This window comes from Salvia miltiorrhiza, chromosome 8, assembly GCF_028751815.1.
Source record: "Salvia miltiorrhiza cultivar Shanhuang (shh) chromosome 8, IMPLAD_Smil_shh, whole genome shotgun sequence".
In the NCBI taxonomy this organism is placed as follows: Eukaryota; Viridiplantae; Streptophyta; class Magnoliopsida; order Lamiales; family Lamiaceae; genus Salvia; species Salvia miltiorrhiza.
The window spans coordinates 55,449,019-55,461,218 of record NC_080394.1 but is presented as its reverse complement, the minus strand read 5'-3'; the positions used below and the strand labels follow the sequence as shown (position 1 = coordinate 55,461,218).

Below are 12,200 nucleotides of genomic sequence, written 5' to 3'. Positions count from 1 at the left end.
GACACTTGTTCTACTTTTTTTTATATAAAGCACTTATTTGAAGTTATAAAAAAATATATATACATATATATAAAAGTCCTTTATGATATCACAAAATTTTTATCATAAAAAACACATGCAATTCTAAAATTAACAAATAATAATATGCCTTATAACTACAATATTAAATATTACAAACTGATCTACAACAAAATTATAATACAAATTTGAATAAGAGCGATGAAAAGAATTGTTTAACTTAATATTACCAACAAATTTCACTCATGCACGCCATTGCATAATTGAAACCATCAAATTTAACTATATATTTTTTTATTATTTACATACAAAATAGGGTTATTTACGAAAGAAATAAGGTTATTTTAGGTCTTTTTTTTAAAGACAAATGAAAAGAAGGAAACTGCATTGTATAAATAAAAGTTCTCAAGTATACATTAGAAAATACAAGTAAAAAAAAAAGAGTATACATTAGAAAATACGATGGAATTGTGTAGTGATCCAACATATTTTGGTAAGTGGCTACTTTATTTCAAAGTTAAACACTTTTTTATATAATTAAAATAAGAAAACTAAAATAATTATAGATGCACTACATTTTAAAAAATGTAAGAAAACGTTTATTATGTTTACTATCTAAGTATTTTTTTTCCAGTAGCCCAAATAATTTGAGCCCAAACATTATTATTCAAGCCCAAAATTCTGAGCCTACCAAAGAATTCACACTTACAAAACAAGTCCAGAATCGCAAACTCCATCCGTTGCAATTTCAACCCTTTTTTCAGATTCAATCACAACTAATCTCGCAAGCGTCGCCCAACACTCTCCCTTTCTTCACATTAAATCTCACCGCCGATTAAAGATGACGAGCAGAAGAGCTGCTGTTTTTGCAATCGATCTCATTCATGGAACAGGATTTCTCTATCGATGGTCGCATAAATCGGGTATTATGTCTGCTCCATTCTCTCTCTTCTCTTCCAAGGCTTTTCAACCTAAGCAGCCCAGAATCGATTTCAGCTGTGTTAAAGAATTAAATGATGCTATTGGATTGTTTCAAAAAATGAAGAGTATGCAGCCGGAGCCTTCTGTTCTAATGTACAACAATCTTTTGAGTGTCACTGTAAAGATTGAGCAGTATTCTTTTGCCCTTTATATGTTTGATGAAATGCTTAGGATGGGTGTCACTGTTAATGTTTACACGATGAATATTGCTGTGAATTGTTGTTGTCTCTTGAAAGATATAAAATCTGGCTTTGCTGTAATGGGTATATTTTTCAAGAGAGGGTACGAACCAAATGTCGCGACTTTCACCACTCTGATTAAAGGGTTGTTTTTAAATCATAAGGTGGCCGAGGCTGGGAAATTGTTCAATATGCTTTTGCGTTTCAGAATATGTGAGCCTAATGATATTATGATTGGGACGATGGTAGATGGGCTTTGTAAATCAGGAAATGTCCTTCCAGCGAGAGATTTAGTTCGTAGATTAGAAAGAAGTAGGTTGAGACCTAATGTCAAGGCTTATAGTGCATTACTCGACGGGCTACGCAAATCTGGAATGGTGGATGATGCTCTCCAGCTCCTATCCGCGATGATCGAAAAGGGTATTACACCCAATGTTGTCACGTACAGCTCGATGATTCAGGGGTTGTGCGACCTAGGGAGAATGGAGGATGTTAAGGTTCTAGTGAATGATATGTCCAATTCTAATATTTCTCTCAATGTCGTAACTTTTAGTATATTGATTGATGCATACTGCAAGGAGAGAAAGATGAAAGAGGCTGAAGATTTGTTGGAAATTATGAAGCAACGTAACGTATGCCCTAATGTTGTCACTTATACTGCGATAATGGAGGGGTATTGTTTGAGAGGAGAAATTGACAAAGCACGACAAGTACTTGATTCCATGGTTGACAAGGGACTTAAGCCTAATATTGTTACCTACAATTGCTTATTAAATGGATATTGCCGAAAGGGGAGAATAGACGAAGCTTGGCTTCATTTTCTCGAAGTTCCTTTGAAAGGTCTGGAGCATGATACATGTACTTATAATACCATGATTCATGGACTGTTTAGTAAGCGTAGATTTTCCGAGGGCTGGAAGCTTTTCAAGGATATGGAAGCTCGACGAGTAACTCCTAACATATATACTTATAGTACATTGTTGGATGGGCTGTGCAGGAATGGGGAGACTGATGAAGCTCTTTCTTTTCTGCATACGATTGAAGGGAAAGGAGTTGATCTCGATAGAGTTACATATGGGGCTGTCATTAATGGATTATGCAAAAATGGGAAACTTGATGTTGCCAGAGATCTTTTCAACCAACTGCCTTCTAGAGGTGTGCTACCTAATGCTCGACTGTATACAATGATCATTGGTGCACTTTGTCATGAAGATTCTACGGAGGAGGCACAATGTTTGCTTACAGAGATGCAGAGCGGTGGTTGTGCACCTACCAGCGTGACATACAACATCATGACGCGAAGTTTCCTAAAGAAGAAAGAGCTTAGCAAGGCAATACCATACTTGGAAGTAATGCGCGAAAAGGGACTCTCAGCAGATGTTTCTACTCTTTCCATGCTCATTGATCAAATGCATGGAAAAACTAAAGATGATGTTCTTCTCAAATTGATGAAGGATGTTTTGCCAAAGGATTTTGTATTTTAGTCATCTCGTCTTCTGAGATGCAACCAACTCTGGCTTTGGAGCTGAACTTTTTGTCTTTTTATTTCTTCTAGTTTTTTTTTTTCAACTCAGGCTTTGGTCTGATCTCGTGTCCTTTTATTTCTTCTGTTTTATTTTTTCATCTAAAGATTTTTCTTGTGATTTTTGGAAGGGTACTTGCTTGCGTTTATTTATGGGTGGTTTTTCAATTCTCATATATCTCATGTTGTGTGCAAATATATTCTCATATATTCTAATAATTCAATTCATATGCGTATGTTGTAGAAATGGATATTTAATTATTTTCTTCTACTTTTGATTTACACCTAGAAATAAAAGGTGGTTCTCTTAATTATCTGTCCTCTTTTAGCAAGAAGCGCACAACCTTCTAGCTGAAGTGTCTCTTTCCTAGATTAGCAACACAACTAATATATACTTCCATATTTAATGAAAAAAAATGGCAAAGAAGAAGATGAAAAGAAAATTTACCAAACATATTACTCATCTAAACCACAATTTGAGCAGAAAACTTCTTATTTTGCAAAATCAAAATTGCCTCACAAAACATCCTGCAGTTTACAGTCTTGAAAAAGCTACACCAAAAACATACTCAAAAAGAGAATAACAAAGGCAAAGTTATAAGTAGAGCTAAAGAGAATAACAAAGGCAAAGTTATAAGTAGAGCTACTCGGTGTGAAGATTTAGCAACACAACTAATAGCAACAAACTGGTATCTACACCCTCCTTTATATCCTAAACACAAAGACGAACTGCAAGTGCAGCGTTGCTTTCCTCAACGATAGTTACAATCGCAGCCAGCTGAAGAGCTTGTGCGAGAAGTTTATTCCAAGCAAGTCGCGTTCAGAGTTGCACTTCTTTGTGTTTCCGTGGGACACGAATGTAGCCCGTTCTTGGAAGGATGTGTAGATGAATCTGAGGTACGAGTTGTTTTATGTCCTCGGGTCTTGAAAAGGTTTATATCGAAAAGATGTTTGAAACTCAATTATCGTATTTTATGCTCCAAATGAGATGATGAGCAAAAGCTGGGTTTTTGAAGCTTTATACAATATGATGTTTACAAGTTAATTATGATCTTAATTACAATCTTCTGATTTTATAATCTGACAAGTCAGTTGAAATTCAAGCACCTAATGAAAATGATATTCACAAGTGAGTTATGATATTTAAAGCATCATATAGTGATGTTCAAACGATTGACGCATAAAAGTCACATATAATATTTCAGGGTCCAGATGAGATAATGCTCAAAAGTTTGGCGTTCAAAAATCATATATCGTCTTTCGGGTTCTTAATGATCATTTGGTCTTATATTTAATTCTTATCAGTCAATATAAAAAAATGGTACAAATTCTATATAAAATAATATTTTATTATTCTAGCAAAAGGGTAATATTTAATTGTCGAATATAATTGAGATTAATATAAGAAAAATGGTACAAATTCTATATAAAATAATATTTTATTATTCTACCAAAAGGATAATATTTAATTGTAGAATATAATTGAGATTAAGTATAATGTAAACTCTATTTCATCAAGTTAAATTAATTAAAAATAATTATAATATATAAAAATAATATAAATAATTTAAATTATAATTTAATTTTCCATTGAATTTCAACGAGTTATACCCTAGTTTGAGAGTTGACTCGGTATAAAAACCCAAATTTGAAGATGGGATTTATATTTGATGGGTTTATTTGAAATAGCTACTCAGTCAAGTATACATATTTTAAAGTATAAATAAATATGCTCATTTGTGTTCGACTACTTTGTGTTTCAGTACAAATATTTATATCATAATTAGTATACTAAACGATAAATTTAAGTAAATAAATAAATTTAAACAATATTTTTTTTAAATATAAACGAATACAAAATATATTTTAATAACATATAATAATTCACATTAATTACTCAATAAAATCTTGAATTTAAAAATATAAATATTCAATTTATACAAAGTGTAATGATAATTAAAGTTATTAAATAAATTTAAAAATTATTCGATAATAAAAATTTGCACTATGCATATACTATTCATCATAATATTTTTATACAAACGTAAATAAAAAGTTATTAATTTTTTAATGAAAAGAAAGAAAATAAAATATTCTAATATTTTCATAACTTATTCATTTTTGATGATTTTTATACCATATTGAATTTGAGATACATATTGATTATTTTTTCATGATCGAAATTGATGATGTTTAAATAATACTTACAATATAAAAAAGTTAAAAAAATAGTGAAAATTTTGGTGGAAGAAGAGAGAGAAAAAGAGAGGGAAAAAATAGAGAGAGAAAACTCCTCTTTTATATATTATATAGATAAACGAATACAAAATATATTGTAATAACATATTTTTTTTTTTTGATAAGGAAAGTAAATATTATAGAACGAAAAGGCACCAGTAGTACCAAGAAGATTACAACATCATCGGGGATTCATCATTCGACATCCACCTATGAATCCCAACTCCACCATTAACAAAACCAAAAATTCTACCCCAACTCCACACTCTAGCTTTGATTTCTCCAAGCAAGTTTGCACTCTCCCATCTTTTGTTCTCAAATCTACTCTCATTACGCATTTTCCAAATAAGCCAAGTAGTACAACACCATAGAGCCATCAAGAGCTTCTTATTTCTTTTCCGGCCACTCAAACTAGTAAAGAACTGAAAGTGCGAAGGTACGTCATATGGCTGCGCCATGCTAACTCCGAGCCATTGAAAGATTGCTTCCCATACCTTTGATGTCTTTGGACAGTGGATCAACACGTGGTTCGTGGATTCCTGCCGATGAAAACAGGCGTTACATCCCACCTCTACTTCACACAACATCACATTTCTTCTCAAGAGATTGTCACACGTCGGAATTCTGTTCTTCAAAATTCTCCATGCAGTAAGCTTGACTTTGTTTGGAATAGGAATCTTCCACACCTTCGTACTCATATCAGTTTCCTCCACCGCCTCCGTAGTCTCATTTGCTTGATCTTTAATAGCTTCATAAGCGGACTTGGTTGTAAAGCCTCTCCCATTGTCGCCATTCCATGTTCATCCATCCTTGTTACCTGCACACAGATTAGTACCAGAAACAAGGCTAAGCAGCTCCGAAACTCCTTCCCTCTCTCTCTCAAACAGCTCTCTTCTCCACCTTAAATCCCAACACCATCCAGTATCAGTCCATTCCCCAACTTCACAGATTGCAGCTTCTTTATTCGCACTCAACTGAAAAAGTCTAGGAAAAGTAAACTTCAATGGCTTTTGACCAACCCACCACTGAGTCCAGAATTTAAAGGTCTTCCCATCCCCCACCTTTGGCTTCAAATTTTGAACAAACCAAAAATTGCTCGCCCCTCCCGCCGCCGAAACGATCTTCGGCCACCACCCATCTCTAAATCTACCTTTCCCCGCGTTTTCCAGACCTGTCTCTCCCCACTCAACCTCACCATAAATGGACCTAACAATTTTTGCCCAAAGCATGTCCCTTCCAGTAAGGTACCGCCACAACCATTTAACGACTAGTGCCTGATTAAACCACTCAATATTTTTAAGCCCCAAGCCTCCTTCATCTTTTGAAGCACAAAGCACCTTCCACTTCACCCAAGCAATCGCACTTTTAGTAGCACCCCCTCCCCACAGAAAATTACCAAGTAAAGCATTTAGAGAACTCACAATTGATTTTGGTAAATAGGTAAAAGAGAGCTGGTAAATCGGAATGGATTGAAGCACCGCCTTCACCAAGGTCACACGGCCCGCGAGAGAGAACTTCCCATTTTTCCACGAATCGATTTTCTTTCTCACCTTCTCAACCAAGTATTTCCAATCAGCAACCTTTTTGCCCTTGCTGCCCACTTTAATACCAAGGTAATTGAAAGGTAAGGAGCCCACATCACAGCCCAAAACAGCCGCCATCCTCTCGATCTTATCCTCCTCGACCCCAACTCCGAAGAGACAGCATTTTTTGAAATTCACTGCAAGCCCTGATAGTAGCTGGAACACTCTGAGAATCCTTTTAACTGCCACTGCGTTTCTTTCATCATCCTCCATCAAGAAGACCGTGTCATCGGCATATTGGAGGTGCGAAATTGAAATGTCATCATTTCCTACCTTTACCGGCTTAATCAGCTCCTTCTCAACAGCTCTCGTGATCAAAGAGTGGAGCCCCTCCGCTGCAATAAGAAAGAGAAACGGGGAAAGCAGATCCCCCTGCCGTAATCCTCTTTCTAAACACACCTCGCCAGATGGAGATCCATTCACCAAAATATTCGTCGTCGCCGAGGAGATACAACCTCGGATCCATTTCCTCCATAATGGCTCAAAATCCATTCTTTCAAGCATTAAATCCAAGAAATCCCACTCGACGGAGTCATAGGCTTTCGCAAAATCCACCTTGAAGATAATCCTCCCCTTTCTCTTCTTAGCAGCCTTCGCGATTGCTTCATTTAGAACCACCACCCCATCTAGGATGTACCGGCCGCCAATGAAGGCACTCTGATTATCCGAAATAACTGAATCCATGACCTGTTTCATCCTATTCGTCAAAACCTTCGCAATGACTTTGTAGAGGCTACAAATAAGTGAAATAGGCCTAAACTCCTCAAGTGAGCAGGCTCCTTCTTTTTTAGGAATGAGAACGATGAATGAAGAATTACATCCCCGAGGGATTTTGCCATTGGAGTGAAAATCAGTCATCACCTTTAAAAAATCTTTCTTGATAATCTCCCATGACGCTTTCCAGAACTTGAGGTTAAAGCCATCCGGTCCCGGGCTCTTATCACCGTCACAGCTCCAAATGGCCTCTTTAATTTCTAATTCTGAAAAAGGTTTGATCAGCTCCGCATTATTTGCTGCAGAAATTTTCCGAGCAGTGAAATCTCCCGGTATCATAGGTAGGACGCGCGGCGTCTTCTTGAAGTGATTCTCGAAGAAAGTTTTGACGTTCTCCTTAATGATTTTTGGATCCTCGATCCAGCAACCTCCAACATCAAGCCCTGCAATTTCATTCTTCTTTCTTCTCCCAACAATTGCTTTGTGATAAAAACTAGTATTCAGATCGCCCTCCTTGACCCATTTGACTTTCGCCTTTTGTTGGAGAAGACTACATTTTTCTTTGGATTTAAGGAAAATCTTTGCTCGTATTTAATTTCTCCTGATTGTCTCACTCTCCTCAAGGCCAAAGGTGTCATAAAAAATGTCCAGCTCCTGAAGTTCATCCTTAAGATCTGTCAAGCCGTGCTCAATGTTGCCATAAATCCTTAGATTCCACTCTTTCAACGCACTCTTCACCAATTTCAATTTCTCTTTGAACACAAAGCAACTCCATCCTTCAATCTTAGCTTCATCCCAAGATTTCCTTACCAACGCGCAAAAATCTGGGTGGGAGAGCCAAGAATTGAGGAACCTAAAAGGTTTGGGTCCCCAATTCTTGGTTTTTGTAGTCAGGAAGATCGGACAATGGTCCGACACTGATCTCTGAAGCCCCCTTCCGACTGTGTCCGGCCATTCCTGCATCCATTTCTCGTTGACCATAAATCTGTCTAGTTTGCTCTTGCATCCTCCACCAGGTTGATACCACGTAAACTTTCTCCCCTGTGTTCTGATTTCCAGCAGATTACTTTGCCGAATAAAAGCGTCAAAAGACCTTGCATCTGCTTGATTAAAGACAGCACCTTTCCCCACCCTTTCTCCCGGATCACGCACTGCGTTGAAGTCGCCAAGAAAACACAGGCAAGAGTCTTTGTTTTGAAGAGCAATGAGCTGTAATGTATCCCACAGAGATTCCTTTTCGGTGGTTCCCATGGGCGCATACACATTAACAAAACAACAATGCAGGCCTCCTTGTAGCCAAATCCCATTAACAATAACAGCCCCCGTCACGTTCCATTTACTAGTTGCCACAAACTTATCCTTGTTCCAGACCGATAGTATTCCACCCGATCTGCCTTCTGACTCCCTCACAGCCCAATCAAAATTACTCATCCCCCACCACTTATCACACATTGAGGAACATAAAATTTCCATTTTGGTTTTCTGAACAAAACAAAAATCTAAAGCATTTTTCCTAACCAATTCTCCGATATCACTCTGTTTAATGGAACTCCCCAAGCCTCTAATGTTGTAAGATAAAATATTCATTAAAAACCTGTTTCAATATCACCCACGACCTTCGGATCTCCTGCCTTCGCTCTTTGCTCCTTCAATTGGTCGATCATGACCGCGTCTTGGTGATTGCTCGACAAACCCAACTTCTTGGCAAAGAGCCATGTTCTTGTGTCTTCATCTCTGTCCGAATTCTCCCAATCCGCCTCAGTAGATCGCGAGCCGCTTCCATTCTTGCCCATCTCACCCTCTGATTCAATATCAGCAATGAAATTGCCCCAAACTTGATGCTGATTTTCGGCGGCTTTTGATTTATTAGTATTCTTCCTCGAACCTCCTCCTCTTCTGTTCGCCGTTCCTTTCTTATAAACAACCCCCTCAGTGAGAGAATCTGGTACCCTCGAGGGATCGCACTCCTCCCCCTCAAGTTCATTTTGAAATTCCTTCTCTTTCTCGTTTCTACTCCCTTCGCTGATCTCTGTATCTCTACTCTCTGGCTCATTTGAAGGCGATTTATCAGTCCCTTTGGAGGAGACCATCTGGACTTGGCTCCCTTTATCTTTGCCAGAGTAATGTGGGAACGGGCCATTAGTTTCCACAACCTTCCTCTCAAGTTCCGAGACGTCGTTTTTTTGAGTAACCGACTCGTTTCCTTCACCGTCCTCTGTTTCTGACTCGACGATGGAAGCCTTCGCCGGAGACTGTGAGATATCTTGTAAAGAACATTCTGAGTCAGCATCTTCGTCCAAAGACCACTCCTCCTCCTCCGGTGAAACGAAATTATCGGGCATTTCTTCCACCCGGATTTGGAATGAAGCACCATCGATTTTACATTTCAGGATGTTTCCAATAGAGTTGAACCCAGTAGACATCTGTATAAAAGCCACGTCCAGCCTCTCTTTCGTTCTTGTTTTTTCTTCAATTTTCAGAAGCAACCCGAACCTCGCGCTTGCCGTACTGAAGAAAACGGGAATTCCAAACATGTAGCGGAACTCCGGTCCATTTAGTCCAGACAACTCTTTGATAGTTGATATCCACAGATTTCCAAGGCCTCCACCACTGCAACCAGAAGTCTCTCCATTCGTTGAGCTTATTGAGATTTTCCTCGGTCGTCTGCTCATTGCTGCTTTGGATTAGGACCATGTTGCCACCGAGGGATTTCAACTTAAAACAACCTGCGCATTCACTATTTATTTCCTCTCGAACTTCCTCCCAGAGAAACTCAGATTTAATGTAACCTGTAAAAGCCCCATTAAGCCAAACCAAGTCTTCTTCCGTCGTCTGGAACTGAAAGGTCTCGTCATCAAGTTCTTTATCATCTTTAGCACCTGTAAGAGCTTCCTTAAACGAGACACCTGCGTGCCTGTTATACACCTTCATGGTGCATGGCTGGATCTGTTTCAACTTTTTTTCTTTGACGCTATTCTGCTCATTCCTTCTCTTCTCAACATCCCTTTCGAATTTAGGCTTATAAACTCTAACCTTATAACTGCCAATCCAGAGTTTGTTGAGGTCCTCTAGTAAAGTCTCAGACCTCTCCACCTTCTCAAATCGAACAAAGCCGAACGGTCTTCCCCGAAGATCTCTCTTCCTTGGGCAGTATACATCCACCGTCTTCGCAACCGTCTCGAACTTACGTCTTAGAAAATCTAGGCTGCAATCCTCTGGGTTGTTGTTAAAGAAAAAGGTTGTGGTGCCTTCACGTTCATTCGAACTCCAATCTCTCCTCCCATTCAAACTATTCCGGTTCCAGCTTCTTGCTGGTTTTCTCTCGACATGTTTGGGATCAATCCCTCTTTTTCTCACCTCTCTCCATTCTTTCTCCCTCTCTCTAGGCTCCATTATAGAGAAAATCACCGGTTTTAGGAATTAATGAACTACAACGAACAATACATCAATCAAACAAAACAACTTCAAGGTAAGCTCTGTCCTTAACTTTGCTAATTTCAGTGCAAATCTCCTCCATTTCGTTTCAACATGGCACCTTCAATTCATTTCAGTTATTCTACAATACGTTCAACCCCAACAACAACCCATCTGCTTGAAAACATTCAAGGTATTGAATTTAAAAATATAAATATTCAATTTATACAAAGTGTAATGATAATTAAAGTTATTAAATAAATTTAAAAATTATTCGATAATAAAAATTTGCACTATGCATATACTATTCATCATAATAATAGTATTTTTATACAAACGTAAATAAAAAGTTATTAATTTTTTAATGAAAAGAAAGAAAATAAAATATTCTAATATTTTCATAACTTATTCATTTTTGATGATTTTTATACCATATTGAATTTGAGATACATATTGATTATTTTTTCATGATCGAAATTGATGATGTTTAAATAATACTTACAATATAAAAAAGTTAAAAAAAATAGTGAAAATTTTGGTGGAAGAAGAGAGAGAAAAAGAGAGGGAAAAAATAGAGAGAGAAAACTCCTCTTTTATATATTATATAGATATAGATTCTAGGTATTATTCTTGTCTTTTTTCTCAAGAAAATGTATTATTTTATTTACATTGTAGTATTGCTATATTTTCTTTTCGTGCATAGCACATAAGAAAATACTAGTTAACCGAAGAGAGAGATTACTATAGTGATTTTCTTAGAAGAAATGTGCGAAAAGAGACTCTTAGCATATGCTTCTACTTTTTTGATTTAATCCATTATCATTGCAGCAGATTATTTATAACTAGTATCATGTACTAATCCACAAAGGATGTTTATGTACCAAGTTATTGGTAAATTTGTTTGGAGATGACACTTGTTCTACTTTTTTGATATAAAAGTCCATTGTGATATCTCAAATTTTTAATCATAAAAAAACACATGCAATTATAAAATTAATAAATAATAATATGTCTTATAACTACAATATTAAATATTACAAACTGATCTACAACAAAATTATACTCCATCCGTCCATGAAAGAACTTCCTAGGAAGGGTGACACGAGTTTTAAGAAAAAGGTTATTGATGAGTGTATTGAGAGTGGAGAAAAAGTTGTTGAGTGTATTGAGACTGGTGAAGTGTGTTATAATTAATATAGAGAGTTGTGAAAAAGATCAAAATAAGTAAATATAAGTGGTGGGTTATAATTCAAAAATAAGTAGGAAGTTTTTTTATGGACGTCCCAAAAAGAAAAGATAAGAAGTTCGTTAATGTACGGAGAGAGTAATACAAATTTGAATAAGAGCGATGAACAGAATTGTTTAACTTAATATTACCAACAAATTTCACTCATACACGCCATTGCATAATTTAAACTATTAAATTTAACTATATATACTTTTTTTATTATTTACACAAAATAGGGTTATTTACTAAAGAAATGAGGTTATTTTAGGTATTTTCTTTTAAAGACAAATGAAAAGAAGGAAACTGCATTGTAATTAAAAGTT

The 12,200-nt window shown here is 36.6% G+C and overlaps 1 protein-coding gene across 1 annotated transcript; it reads left to right on the top strand.

Annotated features, from left to right (window-relative positions):
- The first annotated feature begins 718 nt into the window (after positions 1–718).
- LOC130999284 (pentatricopeptide repeat-containing protein At1g12300, mitochondrial-like) lies at positions 719–2,936 on the top strand. Its single transcript, XM_057924793.1, has one exon. The coding sequence runs from the start codon at positions 860–862 to the stop codon at positions 2,660–2,662; it is 1,803 nt and encodes a 600-aa protein (XP_057780776.1). The 5' UTR covers positions 719–859; the 3' UTR covers positions 2,663–2,936.
- Positions 2,937–12,200: the final 9,264 nt, after the last annotated feature.

Coding starts and splice junctions, on each gene's coding strand:
- LOC130999284 (XM_057924793.1), top strand. CDS start 860: ATGACGAGCAGAAGAGCTGCTGTTTTTGCAATCGATCTCATTCATGGA.